At 45.9% G+C, this 27,890-nt stretch overlaps 1 protein-coding gene and 1 long non-coding RNA gene across 10 annotated transcripts in view; one reads left to right on the top strand and one right to left on the bottom strand.

Annotated features, from left to right (window-relative positions):
• LOC118353591 (uncharacterized) overlaps positions 1 to 5,687 on the top strand; it is a 30,496-nt gene extending 24,809 nt beyond the window's left edge. The window contains exon 4 of the long non-coding RNA XR_004812837.2: positions 4,525 to 5,687. This is a non-coding gene — a long non-coding RNA (uncharacterized LOC118353591). The remainder of the gene's footprint in view (positions 1 to 4,524) is intronic.
• On the bottom strand, positions 853 to 27,890 carry SLAMF6 (SLAM family member 6). 9 transcript variants are annotated; one of them, XM_035711272.2, is made up of 8 exons: positions 27,753 to 27,890; positions 10,184 to 10,507; positions 5,945 to 6,277; positions 5,432 to 5,557; positions 5,149 to 5,187; positions 3,981 to 4,060; positions 2,398 to 2,472; positions 853 to 2,036 (listed from the first exon to the last, which is right to left on the bottom strand). In XM_035711272.2, the coding sequence occupies exons 1-8, from the start codon at positions 27,799 to 27,801 to the stop codon at positions 1,989 to 1,991; spliced, it is 1,074 nt and encodes a 357-aa protein (XP_035567165.1). In that variant the 5' UTR covers positions 27,802 to 27,890; the 3' UTR covers positions 853 to 1,988. The 9 variants fall into 9 exon arrangements, with proteins under 9 accessions (XP_035567165.1, XP_035567167.1, XP_035567166.1 ...); XM_035711274.2 differs by having other exon boundaries at positions 3,981 to 4,018; XM_035711273.2 differs by having other exon boundaries at positions 5,450 to 5,557.

Here is a 27,890-nt window from a genome sequence, read left to right as displayed (position 1 = left end):
TGGTTTCACGACTGTTTCCTTACCTTCAAGCCCATGACGTTGAGGCATTAAGTACATACAGCTTTTTGCATGTCGTTCATACCTCAATAAATGTTTGGAAAAAAAATTTTTGTTTTAAGATTTCAGACTTAGCAAAAAAAAAAAAAATCAGAAAATTCTTCCCTGGGGATCAAGAATGAAATTTCAAAATTTGAGCAGAGAAGAAAAGGTAGCAAATGATGTGGAAACAGGTCACATAGGATGTCAGACTCCCCGAGGACAACGTGGGGCTGGATCCCAGCACCCCCGGGATCATGACCTAGGCAGAAGGCGGACGCTTAACCGACTGGGCCACCGAGGCACCATTTTCCTTCCTCCTTTCTTGGGTGGCATGTGAGAAGATTCTGTTAGTTCGGGAGGAATGCAGTTGCACAACAGAAGCACCAAGGAGCTCCTGGGCGGTTCAGTTGCTGATCGAGTTGTTGATGGAGCCTCGTGTCGTGTCGGGCTCCCTCCTCGGTGGGGACCCTGCCTCTCCCTCTCCCTCTGCCGCTCCCTCTGCTTGTGCTCTCTCTCTCTCTCTCTGTCAAATAAATACATAAACAATCTTAAAAAGAAAAGAAACCTCAACAGCACAACAATGATGCTCACGTTTATCGAGCTCTTTCATGCGCTAAGCACCACACAGAGGGCTGTAAGCACGTTGTCTTTAATTCCCACAAAACTGCAGCACATATTGCTTTATTTATTAAAAAAGTATTCGTTGAACATTTTCTATGTGCTGGATACTGTGCTAGGTGCTCAGGCTACAAGGATAAAATCGTCACGGTCCTTGCTCCCGGAGCACATACAGTAGAGTAGGAGAAACAGACATTAAATAAAAATAAATATTTAATGGCATAAGATAGACGACATGGAAGATGTAGCAGAGAAACGGGCATCCACTTCAGTGACAGTGGTCTGAGGTCTTTCTTGGAGGTTGACATATATGCACTGAGACCTGTAGAGTAAGAAGGAGCCAGGCAGGCAAAGAAGGGTCTTGAGGCAGATGTGAGTAAACTATCTCCTCTGCTGGAGGGGCTGAAAGAGAATCAGAGAAGCCAGATCAGAGAGGGGGATGTGGGGAGAGCTGATGGCTGAGGCTGCAGATGGGCCACCCAGAGCCATGGAGACTCAGTTTCTTTCTAAGTGCCTGGCAAGTCTTGCAGGGTCAGTTTTAAGTAGACAAGTGAAGGATCTGATTTATATTAAAAACATAACTCTGGCTGTCTCGTAGAGAGAGGATCAAAGGGAAGTAAGAGCAAAAACTGGGGAAATCTGTTTTGAGCTTACTGTAGTATTTGGGTTGGAGATGATGGTGGGTTGATATGGGGTGGAGGTTAAAGGTTTGGAGAGAAGTGGTTTGGTCTAAGATATATATTTGGAGGTAGAGTCCAAAGGGTGTGCTGATAGAACAGCTGATGTAAGGGCTAACTGCGGTTCCTGGTTTGAGTACCAGGCGGATTCCCATTTTCCAGGTTAGGAGACCAGAGCTCAGGAGGTTCCAGAACATGTCCCAGGAGGTATGTCTAGTAAATGACACGTGAAGATTTGGGAACAGGCCCATCCAATTCCAGAGACAACCTAGGTAACCAACACGCTGTGCTCTCTCCTAGTGAATCACAATCCTGCTGCTTCGTAAAAGGAGAGGAGTGGTTGTCCTCTAAATTATAACTCTCTGTCAAGCACATTTCCATCAGTTGCCAAGGAGAAAGTCAATGTCCAGACTTGTTTATGGAAGCATGTTTTGCCCTGGAGCAGATTAGGAGATGTAATTTGGATCACACTCTGGAAATGATGTTATTCCTTAGATGTTTGATGTACTTGAGCAGGTTCTGGTCAGAGGAATTGGAAGAGATAATCCTAAATATTCGAATTTTGTTGACAGCCAGAAACCAAGCTGTGTTCTCTCCCCTGGGATCAGGAGAAGCTGTGTCATTCCTCAGTTCCTTTCGAGACCTCTCAGCAATTTAGATGATGTTGTCAAGGGGAGCTTTCCCTGAATGAATAGTTTTACTCTAATGGAAAGAAGAGGAAAATGAAGCAGGTTAGTAGGGACCGGAGCCTCAGGGTACCTCTCATGGCTATAGAGCAGGTCTGAGGAGCACTAACTGGCTTAAGAGCTAAGGCAAAGTTAAATTAAAAATTGAATTAAAAAAAATCTAAGTTCAAGTATGTTGAAAACTCAGTTATGGGAGGTGATCCTAAAATACAAGATAACTTCTTGGGTATATTTTGGTGATGTCCTGAGACTTCCTATATCCTGCTGGTATTTGTGTATCTACAGAATGGCCCCTTTACTTTGACTTTATTTGTAAAGTTACAAGTCTGGGGAGGGAGCTAAGATGTGAGGACAGGGGACTTAAGTAGTGGGCTTACCTCTTTGGACTGATGAACTGTGGAGTAAATGGTGGAGAGACCACCACTTTGTCCAGGTGTTGGGGTATTCGTTTGCTGTAAAAAATAATCATACGCATTTAGTTCACACCGACGAACAGGTATCCACACATAGATATGTTCCCAGGGAAGACAAGGCGGCACAGGGGGATGATGTGAAAGTTCTTCAGGAAGAAAAGGCTAGAGACTGTGCAGCAAGAGGAGCTGGAGACCAAACACCCCTAGCTCTCAAACCTGAGAAGGTTTAGTGACACTTCCTGAGGCCCACACAGAAGCACGACACCCCAGCAAACCAGTGGCTCAAGAGCCAGAAAGGGACAGAAGGGCGGCCTTGTTGGCAGCTGGTGTGAAGAAAAGGAAGCATGCTTTCCTGCATCCAGCTCTACCTTCCCCCGTCCTAAGAGCTGACTTCCATACCAGAAGTGGTACAGAAGCATTGCGTCTTTTGTCTTAGATCTTACTAGCTCTGACTGGAGTATTGCTTGCTCCAGTTTGTCCCTATGACTCAAACTGCCGGGTCATCATGTCACTGGGTTCTCCTCAAGCCCGGACAACTGATAAGTAGGAGGAACACCCGGACCTAAGAACGGCTCTGCTTGGAAAACAAAGCACAGCGATAACAGGAAAAGTCCCCTGTGCCCCTAAGTTTTGACATTTAAAACCAATTAAGGAATATTTAGGGTATTATCAGAACACCCGGAACTCTCCAAAGTACAATTTTTGCTAAAGAAGAAGTTAGCAAATTCACTGGAATTCATTGGTTTGCTGATTCATCTTGTCTTCAAGAGGGAGTTGGAAAGGCAATAGAAACATCTGAACCAGTGAGAATGCCCTTCTCGTCCCCCCCTTCAGGGAGCCTATCCTGTAAATAACTGAGGGGCTATGTGGGGGGACATGTCCTTGGGGAATCTCAGATTTCTAGCTGGATCACTGCACCGATCAGTTGGCGAATGCTGAGTTATCTTGGCTTGCTTCTCAGAAGATGTATGGTGTTATTTAGAAATGTCCACCTGCAGGTGCTTTACTTTGGGAGTGGTGGAAACTTGCTGAGGTGTGGCAGAGGAGTTCCTGGTGGCTGACCAAGGCCATCTGTTGTGTTGCAGACGGGAGGAAAGGGTTGGAGGCTCTTCACGCCTTTACTGTCTTCTACTGTTGCAAATCCTTGCCCCACTTCCCCTCTTGAGAGACCTCTGAGTTCCCCTATTTCCACTACATCCAGGGCGAGAAAACCCCTGCTTCAGAATTGTCTGCTCTGGAAACTCTCAGACGTAATTGAATTCTGATCCATTCAGCAAGTATTTACCGAGCAGTGTGCTTCAGGAAAGAGAGAGGACCATATACTTTTCGCTCCAGGCAGCTTGTAATTAAGCTGAAGAGGGACAAGACTCACTGATGCAACACGCAGTTAGAGGACCATGTAAAGCACCATATGAGCAAACGCACCATGGGACGAGAGGCCTGGAGGCTAGCTAGGTCCCACGTACATCGTCATTGTGGTGACAAGTGTGCGAGCAAAGACCATAAAAATCATACCAATGATGGAGTATACAGCTCAAAGGACTCACCCTGTTTGGATGAGTGACACAAGCATACATGGTGTTCCCTGGAGAGAAGGAGACATAATCTAAGTTCCTTATGGTCGCTGCTGTTAACATAGGAAGGCACAGTCAGTGTCCTGCTCTCCTGGGACCTTTGCCTACACGAGGGCACTTTTTGGCTGCAAAGAGGCAAAGTTATTCAAGACAATGCCCTTTCTTAGAGTTCATTCATTTTTGACAGTCTTTGAAGTTCTGGGTTGAACCAGAACCTTCTCAGCCATGTGCTCTATTTCTGATCTCATTGCTTGGGGGAATATGGCCTTGAGGTATCCTAAAGCTTCAGTCTCCCCCTGGATTCACATGTGGGCCAGGTCCCTCCCAGAGGGACCAAATAACACTGCTTACACAAGGACTAGGGAACCTCGTTGGCAAACTGAATGGAGCCAGCTCATGTCACGCATATAATGTTATTAAACCTCTCAGATTATATTATAAATGATTATACTATAGACAATTATACCATGGATGATTATACTCTAGATTATTCTAGTCTATTCTATTTATGTTACAGATGAAAACCTGGAGGTTCAGAAAGTTCAATTAATTTGGTGCAAAATCAAACACGAAGTGACGCAACAGGAGCTCAGATGCCTCCTTCTGACTCTGAACCTCATGTTCGTCCTCTCCATGTGATGTCATATATCTCTCACCCATGAAATGAGACTCATGGCCAATCTGAGTCCAGAGGCTGTGTTCCTGTTTCTTTCTTTTTGGACTGGGTCTACTCAACCTTCACAGCCTGGCTGAAAGAGTGACGGAGTCGGGCAGTTTGTCTTTGGAGCTTTGATGCTCTAACTCTATCCCTGCCCTGGACTTGTTGGTTGATAACGGACAGGCCAGGAACCTTCCACTGGCACCTGGTTTCTCATCAGCAGGGTGGGGAATGACCCTAATCCGACTCCAAGAAACTGGGTGAGTGACTGGTTTGCATGCTTGTAAGGGACTCTTTAGGTCCCAGAGGGGACAGACACGCATAGTTACAGGTCATCTCCTCTGGCACCATCTGGCCCATCTGAGTAATGACATTCTGACTCCCTCCACTGTCATTATCCAGCCCTCTGACCAGCCCCTTTCCTCCCAAATTAGGTTCTCCCCATCTGTTTTATGGTTGGGAAGTAAGAGTCTGCAAGCTCACCAGCACTCTGGGTTTGCTGAGTAGAGAAATGAAAGATGCCTGAAAAATAAAATCCGGGAAATTGACATTTGTGAGTGTAGTGAGACAGGCTCCCACACCCTATCCCACGCCCACAGGTGTCTCTCTAGGGGATGTGGTGGAGGGGGCGCCTGAAGGAGAAGGGCAGCCAGGCCTTGAGGCTTGGTTGCGCATTTTCCGGTAGGACCCACCTCCCTTGGGAAATTAGTAGATGTGTGGCCACATCCCAGGGGTTGTCTCCACAGACAATCCTCCCTCCCTTTACCTGTCCTACACAAACAACCTTTTTTCCTCCAAACAAATAATCCCACAAGGATGACTGTAAACATCAAAATAGCCACAACTATAATCCATATGGTATCAAGATGTTGATTTTTCTGATTCAAAAAACCTGAAAAAAGAAAAAAGAAGTTGCACTTGAGACACAGAGAGTATTTCCTTCAGAACCTCCACTGAGCCTCTTCTAGGCCCCCTATGGGGGTTGGCTGAGCTCTGGGTCTGGGCAGCCCTTCTGGGAGTGGGAGTCCATGTGGCAGGCAGGCTGGAGCCTGGTAGAGCCACGGTGTGGGTGGGGGGGGGGGGCGGGGCTTGGAGCGGGGCAGTTCTGACTTCCCAAGGACTTTGCTCCTGGGCTCTGAGTGGGTTGGAGGGAGGGGGAGGGGGAGGGAGGGAGGAGAGGCCTCTGGAGGTAGTGAGAGGTACAGAGCTGCAGGAGTCTCTGTCCTCTCCCTGCAGCGTTCGGGCCACTTCCCACTGGGCCACTGTTGTGGGGAATTACCTTGGGCAGGAAGGACACGCCACACCCCACAGCTGCTCAAGGCTCCCAGAGGGACCTGAGACAGACTGTTACCTTTGCAGAGACTCTGGATGGAGACAGAGGAGGATGTGCTGCTGACAATATTTTCAGCCACACAAGTGTACTTTTGTTCACTGGGATTCCTGGGGTCCCAGGAGATGGTGAGGTTGGCTTCATATATAGACGTGTTCCCTGCTCCGTGCCACTTTAATAGAGCGTCATGTGAGTTCTCCACAGAGCAGGCCAGGTGGACCTCGCAGGTCCCGGTCTTGGACAGCCCAGGGTGCACAGTAATATTTAAGACACTCAGTCGTCCTGTGTGCAGAGAAAAGACCCAAACTAAGTCCAGATGGCTTGGTTCAGGCCTCTGTGAAAAATACCCTTCCCGACACAGAATGTTTCCGTGTTCCACCCAGCGCTCCACCGTATGTTATGGTCTGTAAATCGACTCATCGATGGCACCAGGGTCTGGGGTGACCAAATGAGGAGGGGCATCAGCGTGAGACGAAGTAGCCAGAGGGAGAAGTGGGAAGGGACACACCAGGGTAGCCACCAACTAGTTAGATGATTCTGGGCTGCTCAGTTTCCTTTCTGGGCCCCAGTTTATTCCTGGGGTCCTTTCTAGCCCTGGACACTGGCCTTGTGTGAAGACATTTGGGGATTCAGTCGAGGGCCAACTCGACCCTAGCCAGGGCAGAAACCAGTAGACCAGACTGGAGAGCCCTGTTTTCTCCACCATCAGAACTCCCTAGCTGGGGTGGAAGATAAAAGCTCCATGTCCTTTAGGAACTGTATTTCTCACAAATCTGCGGGAATCCTGGTCCTCACTGTATCTGATGCTGGCTCCGATGATGAAAAGAGACTGATGTGGAATGTCGGCACGACAGAAAGGGCAACGTTGAGAACCTAAAAACTAGGGCAAGAAGTGAAAGTGAATGAGCAAGCAAGTAACTCTAGGGAGCAAAGAAGTACAATATATTCAGGCATGTGAGGAAGCATCTGCTGTAGGAATTTCTGAGAGCAGAGACCAGAAAGCATTGGCTATTAGGATGTTAGCGGCCGTGAATCGATGGGGTGGTGGCAGGCGGTACGGAAAGGTCACTGATCTGGACTTGGCCTGAGGGTAACGGTGGCCCAATAAAGAACTGAATGACTCCAACCATCTGGTGGGAAAATACTGAGGAATGTTCTAAGCTTAGTTAATGGAGTAGGAAGTGGGACATATTTTGACAGATTTCGTGTAATGGCAAGTGTTGAATTTGGAGTTAGGAAGATCTCGGTGAGAGTCATGGCTTTGTCACTTACGGGTTACATGACCACGGATAGGTTTTTAATCTCTCCAAGCTTGGGTTTCCTGATCTGGAAAACCGAGCAATAATCTCAATTTCTTAGGGAATTGTGAGGATTAAATGAGACAGTGCCTAGAACAGCAAATGGCAACCATTTGGCATGAAGACCACATTTCCTGCAACCTGTGTCCATGGGTGACCTCAAAAATCTATCTTGTTACCTTTTTCCACATAATAAATATAAAACTGCTTATGTGACTTTTCCACTTGGACATAACGTGTGTCTCAAACTCAACATGTTCAAAAGGATTCCTGTTTTTCTCTCCAAAGCCTACTCAGTCTGTAGCTTTCTGCATCCTAGTTGATAATCACCTTTCCAGTCACTCAGGCCAAGAGCCCCGGAGCCATCCCTTAGTCACCTCTTCATCTTGTACCACTTCAGGATATCTTGGTGGCTTTCCTTCTAAAATACATCCAGGTCCAACCCCTTCTCCTTACGTCTGCTGCTACCACCCTGGTGCAAACAGCAGCACGGCGTGCTTGGATTGCCACAGTGGCCTGGTTAGTACATTGGCTTCCACCGCTGTCCCCTGAACGGAGCAGCCAGAGTGATCCTTTAAGCAAGTAAGTCAAATCATACTCCCACTCTACAAAACCCTCTGATGATTCTCAGCCTCACAGAGTAGAAGCCAAAGTCCCTGGGACGGCTCTCAGAGTCTTACCTGATGTGCCTCTATTTCTTTACTGACCTTGTTTCCTGTTACTCTCTCCCTCACTCTGCTCCTTGGTGTTTGACTTCCTTGGTGTTCTTGGAGCCTATGCTGGATGGCTTGTCATTCAAATATGCATGGCTCACTCCCTCACCTCCAACAGGTCTTGGCTCAGATGCTATCTACTCAGTGACGACTCCATGTCTAACTCACCCCTGTATCCTGGCACTCCTGATGCTATAAGGCCTGAGAAGAGGTTGGCATTGAACCTGGGGAGTATGGTGATTGCAGAAGAAGTCGTGCTTGGTCTTCTGAATAGTGGCAGAGGAACATTATCTCAACAAGTATGATGGAGCCTGACATGGGGTCTATTCTCAGACTTTCTACTGGGTGTTTCTCTTCTCTCTGGGGTCCTAGCTCTGCCTTGATGATCCTGGTCACCCAGAGTGACTCTGCCTGTAGTGGGTTGAATCATGACACCCCCTACCCCTCTGCCAAAAGATATCTCCGTGTCCCAATTCCCAGAATCTTATTTGGAAAAAGGTCTTTGTAGATGTACTTAAGTGAGATGAGGAGATGATTCTGGATTATCTGGTGGGCCCTAAATCCAGTGGAAAGGGCCTTTGTAAGAGGAAAGCAGAGAAAAGAGGACAACACAGGGAAAGGAGGAGGCGAGACTGGTGTGATGCAGCCACAGGCCAGCAAACACCAAGGAATGACTACAGCACCCAGAAGCGGGAAGACACAACAGATTGCCTTATAGAGCCTTCCGAGGGACTGTGGCACCGCCCACACCTTGATTTTGGACTTTTGGCCTCTGGAATTGTGAGAGAATAAAATTTCTGTTTTGTTAAGCCACCAAATTTGTGGTGTTTTCTTTTGGCAACCTCAGGAAACTGATGCACTGCCCCAGCGTGATTTTTGCCCCTTTGGTTGGAACCCCCATGGCAGACCTTTCTAGACAATCTCTCTTTCCCGTTACATTTACCTGTTCTGTGTCTTATTCATTCAGGGACATAACTATGACCAATCTAACATGGTACATCTGCTAAATATCCAGGGGATTCTAAAGGTTCACATGTAACCTATTTGTGGTGATATTTTATTTTAACTAAAGTGCTTTTTTGGATTCCATGTCTTAACCCAAAGGACTCTGGGTGAATTTTAGGTGCCATGGGTTCTGGAGCAGATAAGAATTACAGAATCTTGGTGGCGTTTAAAGTTGGCAGTTGAGTGCTTGAATCTTCTGGACAACATTTCTACTAAGTATAGATTATTTTAAAGCCATTCATGGTATCTCTGAACATCACTGATTGCTAGAAGGATTTTTTTTCCTAATACTGAATCACAAGCTGTCTCATAGTTTCTACAATCTTATGTGGACGTCATGAGCCATATTGTCACAAATTAAATAACCTTGATAGAAAGGATCTTTCTTATTATCAGCTCGTCCTTATAGAGCACTTTCTAGGTAGACCACTGTTCTGTACACCGATCACTCCATGGGGTCAGACTGGCTTTTGTGTAAAGGGAGGTATCATGCCAGGTGCTCTCCCGCTTACTGTCTCCATGACTGTAGGCAGGTTGCTGGAACTGACTGGAAGCCTCAGGGATAAGGGTATTGCCTGCCTCATGGAGCTGCTGTGAAGATTATACTACAGATACACGTAATGCTCAAGGTAATAGAGTCATAGTTAGTCACGTCTGTTACTTCCATTACACGTCTAGTCGAGAGGGACTATTTTATTATCTGTTTTTATTTTTTAAATATTTTATTTATTTATTTGACACACAGAGAGAGAGAGAAAGAGAGAGAACACAAGTAGGGGGAGCAGCAGGCAGAGGGAGGGGGAGAAGCAGGCTCCCCACTGAGCAGGGACCCCCCCCACGTGGGGCTCCATCCTACGACCCCAGGATCACGACCCAGGCCTAAGGTAGACACTCAACTAAGCGAGCCACCCAGGTACCCCGAGAGGGACTATTTTGGTGTATGAGAGTGATGTGATTTGGGGCCAGGAGTCACAAGATGTAGGTCTTCATCTCCACTCTGTCACTACCTGGCTGAGCAACGCCATTGATGTGTCTTACTGCCAGACCTCAGTCTGAGTGCAAATCCCATCCTCTTCACCACTAGGCTACAGTGTATACTTGCTCTCACATAGGATCTGACATACATGATACCTTTCAGTCCATACACAATTAAACCCCACACTTTGACTCACTGAAGATCTTCAGAGTATAACAGGAAAGCTCTGAAGATGTTGGTATGGTTATCTGGGCACAGTAAAGTCCTGCGTCTTCCATTGTCAGGTTGCTGAGTCGTAAGGAGTAGTTCCCCAAGGATTGCAGTCGATGTTTCCATTTTGGATCAGTCACTAAGAACTGTTCAACTTTTGGCATTATGATGATGAGAGATCTTCCTCTGTGAATCCAGGTGATGGACTGAATATCTTCCCCTACAGGAAGCTTCGGGGAAAGAGTTACCGACTCTCCCAGAATCCCATTCATCGTCTGTGGGTTTGAGCTGTCTTGTGAAGCTGTGTTCCCTGTAAGCACAGAGGGGAAGCTGCTATCACCACCCCTTCTCCCCATTCCCTTCCACCCGCACCCTTTCCCCTAACTGCCTGCCTGTTAGAGCCTGCTGATACCAAAGCCCAGAGATATGAGGAAGAGAGACAGGGGTTAGGAGAAGTTTTGAAGCGGACAATCACCCCCCCAAAAATGTATGGCATTCTTGGATAATAGGCAGGTGGTTCAGATGGTTCTGGCTCAGTCCACCCTCTCACAGTGGCCAGTCACTCCTAGGTCATGGCCACAATATCTGATTCCAGCGTCTGAGTTCTCTGGGTATGACAGGGACAGGAAACTGCATCCGCTCCCTGGCACTGGCTCCAAAACCACAAGTCTTTGCTTATGAAGTTTAATGAAAGCTTAATACTTACTGATTACCTACTATGTCCAAAGAAGTAGGATTGTGGGGTTTAGAGGACTGGACTGATAATAAGAATTTACAGCTCTTCTTATTCATTATTTCTTTTGATGCTGATATAATTCTGGGAGGCAGTTAGGATGGATGCTACTATCTCCATTTATAGATAAAGGAACTGAGACATAGAGAATTTAATTCATTCTCCCAGCCTTGTACAAATAAAGAACAAGAGTCAGGATTCAAACCCAACTATTTTGACTTCAGCTCCCTTGTGCTCTTTTTGCGATACCAGAAGACATCTTTCCTATTCTCAAAATGACTTTAGCCCAACTGAGGGGATAAAACTGATCGATATAAAAACAGTAACTATAAGGGGCACTTGGGAGGTTCATTTGGATGAGTGTCTGACTGTTGATTTTGGCTCAGATCATTATCTCAGCTCTGTGCTCAGCAGGCAGTCTGCTTGAGGATTCTCTCCCTTTGCCCCTCCCCCTGCTCACACACGGTCTCTCTCTATATATCTAAAATAAATAAATCAACTTAAAAAAAGTAATAAACATAATTTCAAAGAAACAGATAATGGCCATAATCTCATGAGTCTATATCGGAGCTATTAATGTTTGAGCAAAAAGAGGTGAAATAGTCATAACGATTCTTAAAGACGATGCTTCCTTAGCATCTTTGGCAGAAACTTAGCATTTACCACACTATTTTATAGTCCTGTTTAGTCGTTTGTCTAACTGACCATGCCTTAATTTTCTTTGTATCTCAGTATTGTGCCTAACATGAAGTAGGACCTGGAAAGGTTTGAGTGAATCAGTGAAGAAATAAATGCAATCATGGCCCCAACCCTCTTCGTATCTCTTACTTCTTAGGAGAGGATCTGAGCTGGGAGGAAATATCTTTTGAGAGCCTGATGCTCAGCTCCTGGGTGAGCTCATGTTTCCTTTCTCCTTCCTGGATTGTCATGTGGATGCTAGGCACAGGGACACTGGCAGCAGTTATCCTCTGTACCCCGTCTTTCCCATCAGGAGTTTAATGTGACCTTATTTGTCGTTTTAACCCTTGTACCCTCCAGGAACCACATGGATGAATATCACAAGCAAAATCTTGAGCAAAGATTTAATTTGCTTTTAATTTTTATTACTGGTTCCATTTATTGAAAGTTTTAAAACAGGCAAAACAAATCTGCTGCTAGAAGTCAGGACAGTGGTTACCTTTGAGGAGGAGGGAGAGGGTAGGTAGGAAGAAGCATAAACAGGGAATTCTGGGGTGCTGCTAATGTTCTATTCCTTGACCTGTGCCTGGATACACAGATTTACTCATTTTATGATAATTGATTGAGTTCACACTTAGGATTTGTACAGTTTTCTTATTGTGTGTTATATTTCTTTTCTTTTTAAAAATTTAAATTCAATTAATTAACATATAGTGTATTACTAGTTTCAGAGGTAGAGTTTAGTGATTCATCAGTATAACACCCAGGGCTCATTACATCAAGTGTCCTCCTTAATGCTCATCACCCAGTTATCCCACCCCCCGACTCCCCTCCCCTCCAGCAACCCTCAGTTTGTTCCCTAGAGTTAAGAGTCTCATGGTTTGTCTCCCTCTCTGATTTTGTCCTATTTTATTTTTCCTTCCCCTCCCCTATGATCATCTGTTTTGTTTCTCAAATTTCCCACAAGAATGAAATCATATGATAATTGTCTTTCTCTGATTGACTTATTTCACTTAGCATAATACCGTCTAGTTTCATCCATGTTGTTGTAAATGGCAAGATTTCATTGTTTTTTGTTGGCTGGGTAATATTACACTGTATATACACCACATCTTCTTCATCCACTCATCTGTTGGTGGACATCTTGCAGAAGAATGAAACTGAACCATTTTCTTACACCATACACAAAAAGAAACTCAAAATGGATGAAAGACCTAAATGTAAGACAGGAATCCATCAAAATCCTAGAAGAGAACATAGATAGCAACCTCTTCAACCATGGCCACAGCAACTTCTTGGTAGACACATCTTCAAAGGCAAGGGAAATAAAAGCAAAAATGAACTATTGGGACTTCATCAAGATAAAAAGCTTTTGCACAGCAAAGGAAACAGTCAACAAAACTAAAAGGCAACCTACAGAATGGGAGAAGATATCTGCAAGTGTCTTATCAGATAAAGGGCTAGTAACCAAAATCTATAAAGAACTTATGAAACTCAACACCCAAAAACCAAATAACCCAGTCAAGAAATGGGCAGAAGACATGAACAGACATTTCTCAAAAGAAGACCTACACATGGCCAACAGACATGAAGAAATGCTCAAAATCACGTGGTGTCAGGGAAGTACAAGTCAAAACCACAAAGAGATACCACTTCACATCTGTCAGAGTGGCTAAAATTAACAAGTCAGGAAACAACAGATGTTGGCGAGGATGTGGAGAAAGGGGAATCCAATACCGCTGGTGGGAATGCAAGCTGGCGCAGCCACTCTGGAAAACAGTGGGAAGGCTCCTCAAAAAGTCAAAAATAGAGTGACCCTATGACCCAGCAATTACACTACTGGGTATTTATCCAAAGGATACAAACATAGTGATTCAAAGGGGCACCTGCACGCCAATGTTTATAGCAGCAGTGTCCACAGTAGCCAAACTATGGAGAAAGTTGCTGTGTGTTATATTTCAGATAAAAATGTTGGAACAAAAACAAAACTCAAATCAAACCAAAAGAGTTACAATGGCCTATAAGGATCAAAATGATTTGCTTATTTTGATCTCTTTGACCTAATTTCCTATCACTGTCCCCAGACTGGTTCATTTTGCTCAAACTATGCCGGCCTGGTTATTTTTTGAATAGCCTAGGGCTTGTACACTAGCAGTGCCCTCTGTCTGGAAGCACTTCTCCCAGGTGTGCGGTAGCTCACTTAAAAAACAAACTCCAAAAGGTATTTAATGCACACATTCCCTCTCAAAGAGGGCCCCAGCCCTCACTCTTATACATTCAACTGCCTTTTTAAAAAATTTAAATTCAATTTAGTTACCATATTATTGTTTCAGGGGTAGAACTTAGTGATTCATCAGTTCCATATAATGCCCAGTGCCCGCCCATTCAATCAAGTGTCCTCCTTAATGCCCATCACTCAATTACCCCATCCTCCACCCACCTGCCCTCCAGAGACCCTCAGTTTGTTACTGAGAGGTAAAAGTCTTTTATGATTTGTCTCCCTCTCTATTTTTATCTTATTTTATTTTTCCTTCCTTCCCCTATGTTCATGTTTTGTTTCTTAAATTCCACATGTGAATGAAATTTATGGTATTTGCCTTTTCCTGACTGACTTATTTCCCTTAGCAGAATACCCTCTTGCTCCATCCACATTGTTGCAAATGGCAAGATTTCATTCTTTTTGATGGCTGAGTAGTATTCCATTGTATATATGTACCACATCTTTGTTATCGATTCATCTGTTGGAGGATATCGGGGCTCTTTCCACAGTTTGGCTACTGTGGACACTGCTGCTATAAACATTGGCGTGCAGGTGCCCCTTTGAATCACTATGTTTGTATCTTTTGGATAAATACCTAGTAGTGCAATTGCCGGGTCATAGAGTAGCTCTATTTTTAACTTTTTGAGGAGCCTCCATACTGGTTTCCAGAGTGGCTGCCCCAGCCTGCATTCCCATCCTTGTACATTCAGCTGCCTTTGAGTTTATTTTTCTCTGTAATGCTAATCATCTAGCATACTTTATATTTGTATTTTCTTTTTTTTTTTTTTTAATATTCTCTCTCCCTTCCACTAGAATGCAAGCTCCATGAGAGCAAAGATTTTTTGTCTTTTCTATTGTATGATCACTCTTGAACAGTGTTTGTATAGGCACATACTTTTTATCCAATGAGTATTTGATGAGGAAACTCCATCCTTTCTCTTGGAGGTTCTCTGTCCAGGATATTAAGGAATTTCTCTTTTGTAAGGGTTCTGCACATACCCTGGGGCCCAAGGACTCCCCAGGAACTATTGCCTCCCTGCCTAGCACATTCTTTGTCTCCTTTGTTTTTTTATAGATTGCAATTATTCATTTAACAAGTCATCCTTTCTACCATTTGCTTAGTTCTAGGCTAGTTCAGTGAGTGAAGTCTTAGATACCACGGCATTCAGATCATATGTATTAGGTCCCTTTTATGAACCAACTTCAAGGCTAAGGATGGGGAATATGAATAGGAAATGGGTCCTCTGGGCTCACCATGTGGAAGAAGAGCCTGACAGGTAAGGTTGTAGTTTCGGTGCAGTGAGCTAGCCCTTGAGCTCAGATGGGGCTGACCTCTGCCTTGTCTTGTTCCTGGTGCACTTAACACCAACTCCTTCTTTCTTTTTGTTTTAATTATGAGATTGCTTCCTCTCAATTCCAGAATATTGACGATAGGGATTATGCTTATTATTTCTGTATCCCTAACACTTAGCACAATTTCTAGCTCGATAAATGTTGAATCAGTGTAGTTGTGTGCTCTATGAGACACAAAGGAGTGAGCATCAGGGGCCGGAATTGTTGGGGCTTGTCAGGGAACACTTCACAAAGGAGACAACATGGTAGCAAGGTTTTGAATAAAAACAAGAAGTACCCTTAGCACCTTTATTTGCGATTCTTCCAAGAATGCCCTGCTCTTTCACTGCTCTGTTGTTTCCTTTGCCAGAAATGCCCTTTCTTGCCTTTTCTACCTGGTGAGCTCCCATATATCCTTCCAGGATGGGCTCAAATATCTCTTTGCTTACATCTGTGGGGAGTCTGCTTTGGTACAGAGGGAGGAGAAGGGAGTCTGCGACAGAAGAAGAGACAAGGCGGGGGAAGGAGAAGGTGGAGGCTCCTGAAGGTTTAAAGAAAGAAAAAAGAAAAAGGCTTGAGGCACTTTGCTTAGGACAAAGAAGATCAGGAGAGCTGCTTCAGGGCCTAGGGGATGTGATTTGGTCACCAGTGAGAACCCCTCAACTCAAGAGATTCCTCAAAGCTACTGCTAGCTATCAGTTTTATCTTTTAGAAACTAACTAAAGAATCACTGGAACCAGAAAAGAAATATTTTGAGTAGGACCCTCCCACCATCCCCCCAGGACATGCCTGGGCAAATGACTCATAAAGTGCCTAACAGTTGCCTCAGATTCATCATAATGTTAAGATCCCTGCCCTGGGGGAGCATAAGGCTCATTAGCATAACATACAATGTACATATAGGCATGTTTTCTGAATGTGCATGTGCAACCATATGTCTGCCCGTTCCATGCGATGATGAGGACCTCCCTCTCTGAATATTCATCCCAGACCCCAGTAAAAGGAGCCTGCTTATCTACACATTTAATGCAGTCTCTATCAAAAGAGAGATGCTATCAACAGTGTTTTCAAAGATTAGAACAAGAAACCCTAGAATTTGTACGGAACCACAAAAAAACCCCAAATAGCCAAAGCAAGCTTGAAAAAGAGGAACAAAGCTGGAGGAATCACAATTTCAGACTTAAAGATATACCACAAAGCTGTAGTAATCGAAACAGCATGGCACTGGCACAAAATAGACACATAGATCAATGGAACAGACTAGAGAGCCCAGAAAGAAAACCACAGTTATATAGTCAATTAATTTTCCACAAAGGAGGCAAGAATATACGATGAGGGAAAAGACAGTCTCTTCAACAAATGATTTTGGGAAAACTAGACTATATGCCAAACAATGAAACTGGGCCACTTTCTTACACCACACACAAAAATAAACTCAAAATGGATTAAAGACCTAAATGTGAGACCTGAAACCATAAAATTCCTAGAAGAAAATAGAAGCGGTAATCTCTTTGACATCAGCCATAGAAATATTTTCCTAACCCTTTGACAAGGCAAACAAAAGTACATTTAAACTACTGGGGCTATACCAAAAGAAAAGGCATTTGTACAGTAAAGGGTCGTTATCTCTGTCTTTCTCTCTCAAATAAATAAACAAAATCTTAAAAAAAAAAAACTCCATCTGATGAGGAACTATTCTTTTAAGTCAGAGGACATAAAGCTAGCAAGCACTCACCTCAAATCACTTTTACATTTCCAAGTCAGCCATTAAGGCGTAATAAACCTCTGCCTTATTTCCCAGGTACCCAGATCCTTAGTGACACCCAGACCACAATTCCTCCAACCCCATCGGGGCTAACCCCCAGTTTCTCATTAACACCCCCCAAGCAGTCCCTGATGTCTTCTCCATTACCAGGATTAAGGTACTACTAGATTAGGGACCCACTTCAAGCCTGAGGCTGGAATACTCCCTTTAAGACAGGTACCTAATGGCGACAGACATCTCATCTACGTGCATGTCCTCTTTTCAACATCAGACCCCTGGAAGGCACCCCAGGGGACTATGGGCTGGTCTGGTTGAATTCATAAATTTCCTGCATGTTGTCTATCACAGTCCAGTCTGGGTGGACACCCAAGCTTTCCTAACCACCCTTCTGAAGGCAGAAGAAAAGTCTCTGGTGATGGCAAAAGTCAGAGAAGGGTCTGAAAGGGACTATCAGCCTGCGTCATGAGTGAAGACAGAGTGAAGAGGAAGTGCCAGGAACTGACCCTCAGTGGGATCCTAACTCTGTAGACCAAGGAGAGGGTTTATAAGACTTTTCTGGAGCCTACTTTCAAGAGCTATGCAAGAAGTAAGTAGATCTCCTATAAACTCGTCCAACTTGAGGGAGATTCACAGGGTCAAATGAAAAGCCACCAACCTTCTCGAGCTGCAGAATGGTCTGAGAAGGCATACAGATAGGGACCTCATGGCCCAAGGCAGCCAAAGTTGTCTCAGTTAATACTGAGTTCATATCTCAAAGTGCTCCAGAAATCCATAGAAAACGTCAAAAATTGGCCATAGGTCCTGACACTGACTCCACTCAGCTAGCAGAAGATCTTTGGGGTGTTCAATGGGGGGTGGGGGTGGGGGGAGTTGGCGGGACAAGAAAGCGGAAAGGAGACTGCCTTCTGGGAGTGGTTCTCCAGGCCACTCAAGGTAACCCAGGGTCAGGAAGGAAGATGTTGTGGGTGTGTCCCCGCCCTCCCCGCCCCCCCACCCGTGGGACCAAGAGGCCGCTGACAAGTTGGGTTACTGTCAGTGTGCATACTGTAAACAGGAAGGGCAATGGAAACAGGATTGCTCACACCGCCCCCAAAAGGAGGATGGGCAAAACCGAATCATCCCAGCTGCCCCTGAGCGAAGATGGGATGTGATCGGGTGATAGGGTTCCCCAGCCAGCTTCGGGTAATCAGATCCTCATTTCCCATGAGGAGCCCTGGGTGACCTTAGCAGTGGAGGGGAGTGGGTTGAATTTTTGCTCAATACTGGAGCCACTTTCTCCCTGTCGAACACCCAAAAGGGTAGCCTTTTTAACATAAAATGTAACATAAAAGGAGTGTCAGGAGGAGGAGAAACTAAAATATTTCTGGAGATGCTGACCATAGGATCGAAAGGACTAAAGTATCTTTTTTTTTTGCACCAGAATGTCTTGTTCATCTTTTAGGATGAGACATTTTATCCAGATTGGGAGGCTTTATCAGTTGGGAGCAGGACAGGATAGAGATCCACGTGTCCAGGTACTGGGGACCTAGACTCATGACTCGACTACACAGTCTGCCAGTATCTGAAGGAAGAGAGATTCCACAAAGTATTTTCAGCCAGGTTAACCCAGAGGTCTTGGCACAAGGATGAGTGGGATATGCCCATAATGCCACATGTGTGATGGAGGAATTAAAGCAGAGAGATTTGGGGTAAAGCAACAGCCCTTAAAACCAGAAAGTATAAAAGGGATCTTTTGGGTAACACATAGATTCTTAGAGCAAGGGTTGATCGGGCTGTGCAGATCCCCATGCAATACACCAGTTGTGTACCCCTTAAAAAGCCAGGGGGCAAGGAAGAGATTTGTTCAAGGCCTCCAAGCTGTTAATGAGGCTACTCGACACATACATCCTGTAGCACCCGATCCATACATCCTATTAACCAATTTGCCAAGTAATAGTAAGTATTACACTGCGTTATATTTAAAGAAGGCCTTTTTCTGCTGCACACTAGGTTCTGAATCCCAAGAGTCATTTCCCTTTGCGTGGGAAGACCTTGCCTCCCCCCCTCCCCGCCCCGCCCAAGACAGCAATACTGCTGGACTGGTTTACCTCAAGTATTGAAAAAAAAAATCCCCACTATCTCTGGAGAAATCCTAGAACAAGCTTTAAAAGAATTAACTCAGGAAAAGAGTACTGTCGTGCCAGGTATGATGGTGTTCCAATAGCCAGCCTCACTCAGGATACTCTGACAAAAATACTAGATTCATGTTAAATTTTCCTAGTCAGCAAGGGATATATAAGGTATCAAAAGAAAAGACTCAAATTTCTCAGGGAATTGTAAAATGCTTGGGGTTCATTATTTCTAAGGGGGGCAACAAGGCCTTCCCCAAGAAAGAAAAAGCAGTCTGTCAGCCAGCCCCATAGCCCCACCAAGGATCTGTAAGCAATCGCGTGGGTTTTTGGGAATGGCTGGGGTTTGCTGCATCTATGTTCCTAACTTTGGGCTAATTGTGAAACCTCTTTATTTTTATTTTTTTTTAATGATTTTATTTATTCCTTCATGAGAGACAGAGAGAGAGCAGAGACACAGGCAGAGGGAGATGCAGGCTCCATGCAGGGAGCCTGACGCGGGACTTGATCCCAGATCCTGGGATCACGCCCTGAGCCAAAGGCAGACGCTCAACCACTGAGCCACCCAGGCGTCCCATGAAACCCCTTTATGATAAGCTTCGGGGACCTGAGACCTCCCTGTCTGGGTGGGATAAAGCACTCGAGCAAGCTTTCAGTAGACTTAAACTTAAACTTAACTGAGCTTTAAATCGGGTCAAGGTAAAGTGCTGCCTGCTCACACTGATCCTGAAGACACGTCCTCTGTAACCCATGCTCACGGAGCCCCCTGCAAAGAAAGACGCTGCTGAATGCTGGAACTAAGGAAATCAAATATAGGCAGAGAAGTCCCCAGGCTGCTGGGAGCAGGGTGCGAGCCCCGGGACGTGGCAGTGGTGCGTTCACCCGGGGGCCACCAGAAAGGAAATTCAGAGGTAATGCAGGGAAGTAGTTCGGCTCCCTCCGGCACGGAAAGGCCTTCTAGATCAGCGGAGATGTTGCAGCGGCCACTAATCCCCCCCTTGCCTTTCTATCAGTCCACCCCTACCTGCTCCCATGATCAAACAGAAGAGGCAGCAAAAATGGGCTCGCGGGGGTCCCTGCTAATTAGAGGCTGGATGACAAAGAGCAGTGGGAAAGTCGGGGCACCCGAGCCAACTGTTTGGGGGGTTCCTAGGAGCGCACATAATTCAACTCGTTATGGCAAAGAAGCTTTATGCCCATGGTTAACAGAGATCATAGACATTCCAGGGATGAAAGAGATTATTAGAAGAATAGCAAACCAGTGTGTCTACTATCAGACAAAGAAGGTACAAACCAGGCCCCTGGTACCGCCTTCAGCCGCGGCCACTCAGATTGGAGGGGACACCGCCTGCGGAAGATTGGCAAATGGATTTTACTGTCATGCCAGTGGCACCTGAGGATTTCAAATGCCTCTTGGTAATCATAGATACATTCACTGGATGGCTGGAGGCCTCTCCCTATAGGACAGAAAAGGCAAATGAAATCAAAGGCCTTATCAGAAGAGATGTCTCCTGGGTGCCTGGGTGGCTCGGTCGGTTGGCTGTCCGATTCTTGGTTTTGGCTCAGGTCATGATTCAGGGTCTGCACTGAGCGTGGAGCCTACTTGGGATTCTCTCTCTCCCCCATCTGTTTCCACGCCCCCCCATCTCTCTCTCTCTCTCAAAGAAAAAAAATTTTTTAAAAATAAAGAGAGATTTCCCTGATTTGGATTACTGAGGTCACTACAAAGTGATAATGGGTCAGCTTTCATACCAAAAGGCATTTCTGGGGTAGCCAGAGATTTGGACATCAACTGGAGGCTACACTCTGTGCCTGGAGACCTCAGCCCTCTAGAAAGACAAGACAAGCTAAAAGAATCCTCCCGAAAAGACCCTGGTGACGTTGTGCCCAGAAACATAGCAAAACTGTCTAAAATTATTACCGATAGCTCCCATCAGGGTAAGAGCTGCCCCAAAGGCTAAACCAAAAGGCTCATTCCTAAAGGCTCTTGCTCCTCCTCACCCAGACCTGGAGGTTTCTCTGCCCGTTAAGCATACGCTTCATCTCCAACAAGTGGTGCAGGCATTCAGCAAGTACGCTTGGCTCTTTGGCATCCCCCTACCTACTGAAATCAGGCTTCACCCAATAAGCCTGGGCATTGGGTGTACCTCCAAGCTTGGAAAAGCGAGTCTCCCCAGGATCAACCACACCCAATATGGATAGGGCCCCACCTCCTACTGTTTGTCATGTGTTCTTCTTTAAAACTAGAAGGGGTAGTGTCTTGGATGCCTGACTCCGGAGTAGAAAAGTGATTTCTGTCCACTCAGGGCTAGCCCCGCTGTTCTGGTTTCCTGTCTTGCTGTTTGCTGCCTTGAAGAGGTTAAACCATTTTCTCTGTGACTGTCCAGTAATAAATGCCACAGCTCATTGCTAATGCATGATGAAATGTAGAGTTTTTGAGGCCTCTTTGCCGTGTTCACCAGGTTCCAGAGGCTAAGGAGTGTTTCAGCCCTTGAGACCTTAATCTGAGCACGTGCCCGATATCGTTATTGTCATAGTAGTTCTAGGAATATCTTGAGCTACACACACAGCAGAGCACCCTTGGGAGCTGAACTCCCTAGGGATTCTAAGTAAAATCATCGCAGAGGGAACTGAACTAAAAGGCCGTTAGGTGTGTCTCCAACGCTCACACACTGAAACTGGATGTCTCATACACCATCCAATCCAGAGTGACCCTGATGTAAGTTTTTTTATGGGCTCCCCGAATGCCTTTAAAAATTCTCTTTCCAGGGGCACCTGGGTGGCTCAGTCGGTTCAGTGATCGACTCTTGGTTTTGGCTCAGGTTGTGATCTCAGGATTGTGAGTTGGAGCCCTGAGTCAGGTTCCGTGCTCAGCGTGAGATTCTCTCTTCCTCTCCCACTGCCCTTCCCATTCACACTCTCTCTCTTTTTCTTCCTGTCTCTCTCTCTCAAATAAGTAAATTAATTAATAAAATGAAATAAAAATTCTCCTTCCATAGCTGTATGGCTGGGTCATTCCCATAGAGAAATTCTATATGTAAATCTTACCCCTCTTGTTTGTTGTTGTTGTTGTTGTTTTTTAAGATTTTATTTGTTTCTTTCAGAGAGAGAGAGAGTGAGAGCAAGGGAGAGCATGAGCAGGAGGAGAGGGAGATGGAGAGGGAGAAGCAGACTCCCCACTGAGCAGGTGCTGGATGTGGGGCTTAATCCCAGGACTCCAGGATCATGACCTGAGCCAAAGGTAGATGTTTAATCAACTGAGCCATCCAGATGCCCCCTTGCCCTCTTGTTGATTCCAGGAGGAGAGGGGGTGCAATATCTCAATTGCACATCAGCGCCAGAGCCCTGCTGTGGATGTTCCCCTGAAACAGGCACAGAGAGCTGAGACCCTCCTCTACAGCCCCTCTTACTGTTACTCTCACTGAGGATTGCTTTCCAAGTGAAGCTCACTGGTGCCCAGTGAAGGGATGTGACAACACTACAGGGACGTGGGAAAGTCAATGTAAGACACGGACAAGACTGACCAAATCTAAGGGGTGCTGGAGACGTACCTATTTATGTCATCAGGCCCCTGGAAACGCAACCACAGGTCCAATCAATTACACAGTCTTGTGGAGTGGACCTTTGTCTCCTGCAGTCAATGGCATCTCCAAACTGGGGCCCTGAATTGTTTAACTGGTTTAACTCAGTGCAGGCTCACTGGGCCTGTGTGTCCCCAGGATATGCTTCTATTTGTGGATCATCCCATCATAGGCTCCCAAGAGACTCATCTCCAGCTAGAATTTTTATCTCCCCACTTCTCGCTGTTGCTTATGCGTGTGTTGGTGATGCCCAGCTCCCTGGGTACTATACTGTAAGCTTCATGAGTCCCATGGGGATTACCTTACATAATCATTCTCTATCTTCCCATTGGGAAAAGGGTCCTGGGACTGATTCTGGCCAACACTGGGTTGGCCATCAGATTAACTGCCCCTTGGGGAGGTTTTGTACATCATGAAGCCACCCTAAGGAATCTGCCACAATAGAAACGTTGGCTGGAAATACAGGCAATGCCCTCAAGAATTTTTAAATTGTCCTTGGCTCCTTAGTTAATGTAGTATGAGATAATAGACCAGTTTGGACTACCTGTTAGCAGGAGGAAGGGGATCTGTGGAGTAACTAATACTTCCTGTTGTACCTGGAGTAATAATGCCTCAGTTGAAGTAGAAGTCGATATTAAAAAAAAAAAAAATCTTTGATCTGGTGGCTTGACTACATACCTTCAACCAAAGAGGAGGATCTCCTGATTAAGTCTGGGCGACTATCAAACAGCACTACCCAGTACTACAAATCTTCTTTCTTTCCTGGGGTCACTAATAATCCTGCTACTCATTACTTTTTGGAGCTGCGTACTTCACTGTTTGGTACAGTTTGTGACCAAGAGGCCATACAATTACAGGTAGTAGTCACACAGGGTATGAACAGCTCAGGGCTAAGCCCGGTGGCCCACATATTGAGGACTAGCTAGAAACAGGGTTTGCATCTTCGATGATTCCCACGATGATGCCCACATCCAGCAGGAAGTAGCTACAGATGATCCATTGCCCCGCGCCCCTTAAGAATGAGAAGCAGAACAAAACTAGAGAAGGGATTTTGTCACCATTGAGACCTCCTAGACCCAGGAAACTCCTAGAAGCTTCTGCCGAATTATGAATTCTATCTTTCAGAAGTGAAATAGTGAACTGCTGGCACAGGAAAAGAAACATTTTAAATACCAACTCCAGGATAATGATAACCATCATCATCATCGGAAAGGAAATACCGGTAAGAATTAATAAAATAAATAATTATTAATAAGGTAAGTGCTGGAAAAATTAGAACCCTCCTACCTTGCTGGTCAGAATGGAAGCTGGACCAGCCTCTGTAGAAAACTATTTAGTGACTCCCCAAAAGATTCATGATAGAATTATCATGTGGTCCAGAATGGATTGGAATTGAAAACAGGTACTCAAATACTTGCACACAAATCTTCATCGCAGCACCATTTACAAGACCAGAAGGTACAAATAACCCAAGTGTTCATCTATATAGATGAGTGGATAAATCAAACGTGGTACATATATACAATGGAATATTATGGAACAGTAAGAAGTGAAGTGCTGATACGTGACACAATATGAATGAACCTTGAAAACATTATACTAAGTGAAGGAAGTCAGACACAAAGGTCACATGTTGTACCATTTCACTGACATGAAATGTCCAGAATAGGTCAACCCACAGAACAAAATCCAGTTAGTACTTGCCAGGGGGCAGCGGGTTGTCAGGGGAAGGGCAAAATTGGAAATTCCTGCTTCACAGACATAGAGTCTCCTTTCGGGGTGATAAACTGTTTTGCGACGATAAAAGCGGTGGTTGCACAACATTGTGAATGTACTAAGTGCCGCTGAATTATATACTTAAAAGTTATTATTTTAAGTTTTGTGAATTTCACCTTGATGAAAGAAAGAAAGTCTGCCTGTAGATGGAGAGACCCAGCTGAGGGGTCTCCATTCCCACCTTGGGGGTGGGAGGCTGGAGGACACATGGGGACAGACCTCAGACTCTGAGAGGTGGAAAGGCACAGTTGTCCTTGAGGATAATGTCAAAATGCAAAACAACTCCCTGCCGCAGTGAACAATAAGGAGCAACTGTAAACCTTGGAAGGTGTGGATGGTTGGTAAGAGAGGCAGCCGACACTGCTCGGGGGAAGGGAGCCATTGGATACGATGTCTCAATGTCTCCGCAGAAACCAATTTTTAACTCAGGACCTCGGAATCGCATGGCTAGCTCCCCCGTATGGGCTCTGCCTACACTTGCAACCACTTCTCTCCTCAACATCAGGATACCCCCATCTGCTTCTGGCCAACGTACTCAAAGAATTAGTTCTTATTTCTCCCTTCCTTCAACCCCAAAATGACTAAAATCCCATGAAATCTAGAACCTTGCTACTCAAGGTGTGGTTCACGGAGCAACACTGGCGTTACCAGGGAGCTTATTATAAACGCAGAATGCGGGGCACTTGGGTGGCTCAGTGGTTGAGCTCAGGGCATGATCCTCAGGTCCCGGGATGGAGTCCCACGTAGGGTTCCCCGCAGGGAGCCTGCTTCCCTCCTCTGCCTGTGTCTCTGCCTCTCTCTCCATGTCCCTCATGAATAAATAAAATCTTGAAAAAATAAATGCAGAATGTTTGTCCGCATTTAGAATCAGTATCATAAGATTCCCTAGTAATTTGAATGCATATTAGTGTTTGATAAGTTCCCATCTAGAGAGGATACAATGGAGAAACAAATGCGATTCATTTTCTCCAGGGCATGATGATACCTGATTTCAGTTATACCTCTTGGGATTATTTCTCAACATGGTTCATCTTCTCAGTTAATTTAAAAAAAAAATAGCAAGTTATGGTGTCTGACCAACTGGGAAGATGGTAGGATGGCACGAATCATCTTCCTTCATACTGTTTTTCAAAATTGATTTAATTTGTGTCATATCCTTGCCACGGCAGATCTCTTTCCCTTCCTCAAACTCTTCCCAGCAGAGGATCTTTGCACTCACCTGACCCCACTCAAAGCAGATCCCCTTGCTTTTTTTTTTTGTTTCAGGGTACCCTGCCGATTTTCTTCCTCGCCACACATTTTGTAGTTATATATACACATTTTGTAGTTTTATATATATATATAAATATACACATTTATACATACATATATGTATGTGTGTGTGGTTATATATATCCATTTATGTAATAATAAGTAGCATAGCGGGTGATTATGAGCACAGACCCCCGGAGCCAGGCTCCCTGATTTCCAACCTCGGCACTCATTGCCCCCATCCTGCGCTCAGAACACTGCAAGTGCATTCACAAACGTCTCCTTTTCTGCACCGCGGCCTGCGGTGCCACCCCAACCCATAGTTGTGTGACACGAAGTAAGTTACTGAAGTGTCACATGGCTTCTTTCCTCTTTCCCCGAAGTGGGAATGACAGTGTCTATTTCACAGGATCTCTGTGACAGCTAGCAATGGAAATGGGGAGGAGCAGGGGATTTGTAACCTGAGGACATTCTGAATATTTCATTTCATGGTGGTAAAATGAATTTTGCCCGGAGGTAAAAAGGAAGCAAAGATGTGGGGCTTCGCCCCCAGGCCAGGGAGCGGCTCTTGAGTATAGAACAAATCCCCCCTCCTTCTGCGGTTACGCTATAGCCCCTGGCTCTGTCCTCCTTGCACTTTCTCCTAGGCTTTGTTCATTAGTTGGCGCCAGGACTTCCAAGCCTGCGGCCTGCAGTCCTCAATCTCCAGGAGCTCTCCGGAAATCTCCTGGGTAGCACACTGATGTCTTAAAATTAGTAGGTCCCAAACTGAGCTCACCATCTCCATGGCTGCTCCCTCCTCCGCTCCCCTTTGTCACCCAACTTTGTCACCTTGGGCCACTCTGTCCGAAAGTTCCCTGCCCTTTCCACCCCCTCTTTCCCTGCTCTGCTCATCTGTCACCTATCCTTGTGCAACAGACCATTTCACTTATTCATCTTGTTTCCCTGCCTCAATGTGAACTCCGCAAGGTCAGGACTTTTCACCTGCTCTGATCTAGTGTCCCCAGAAACTAGAAAATTAATGCTTTCCCCTCACTGCTGTTGCCAGTCAATCTAGTTCATTCTACATCTATGGTGACTCTCTCACTTCTGTGTTTTGTCTTCTGCTACTGCTGTGCTTGGTCAGCGGTCACTGTTTCTCAGAACTGTTGCAAGAGCTTGCCACCTGCTGGCTAATGCAATTTGGGCAAGTTATTGAAATCCTCTTGGCGCCTCATTTAAAATGGGGTCAATACAGTGCAAACGCAGAGGTCTGTGCTGAGGCTCATGTATGTAAAGAGTGCGCAGCACCTGGCCCAGGGCCCGGAACAGAACACACCCTCAAAGAAGACAGCTATTTTTATCCGCTACCCTGAGCTAGTTCTGGCCTAGCTTTCCTGTCTTGTCTCCTGGGCCATCTGTCCCTGAATCCTATACTCTGGCTCCAGTAGCCACCTGTGGTTCCCCAAGCACGACATCCTTCGTGCTTTCCATGTGACGGACTGCGGGGAACCAGGACCCCTCTCTCTGGGTCACAGAGAGTCCTGCTGGACTGGCTAGACCCTGATTTACATCAGAGGAAGGGAGAGATCTTTTTTCAAAGTAAACAAAAACTAATAGATCTATTTCTGGTGTTTGAACTGTGCCCAGAAGTTTCGGTTCCACCGAACCCTGGATGTTCAGTATTTTCGCTGAGGTTCGTGAGGTTCAAGAAGAATAAGCCACCTGCCTGAGGTTACAGAGCAAGACGGGAGCCAAGTGGCAGGAGGGGCCACTCTCCTGCATCACAGCACGCTGGCCCCAGACCCCAGGCCCAGGTAGTCTGCTCTCAGGAAAAGCTCCCCTCCCTGTGCCCGCAGAGCTGCCCGTGGACGCGGACACGAGTGGAGCCGTGATCCCTGAGGGAGCTTGGGCGCGTCTTGTGCTAACCGACAGGAGGTGGCACTTTCTCAGGCCCACCCGGTCCCTCCATCCCTCGGCAGAGACAGACAGACAGACAGACAGACAGACGGTATGCCCAAGTGACTTAGATGGAGCAAGCTGCGCAAAGCCCGGAGGCCCTCGGTGGCTGCGAGGCAGCGGCGGCGTTTACCTGGCCGGAGGAGGAGGAGCAGTGGGAGCAGCAGGAGCACCCAGAGCATGCTGTCAGCCGCCCAGGCTGCTGCGGGGGCTCGGCTGGCCCGGGCTGCCTGCACCGCCTGTCACAGACTGGAAGTGCTCTTACGAAAAC

This window comes from Canis lupus, chromosome 38 (assembly GCF_003254725.2).
Source record: "Canis lupus dingo isolate Sandy chromosome 38, ASM325472v2, whole genome shotgun sequence".
Lineage (NCBI taxonomy): Eukaryota > Metazoa > Chordata > Mammalia > Carnivora > Canidae > Canis > Canis lupus.
The sequence above is the reverse complement of the archived record's forward strand: the minus strand, read 5'-3'. Positions and strand labels throughout refer to the sequence as shown.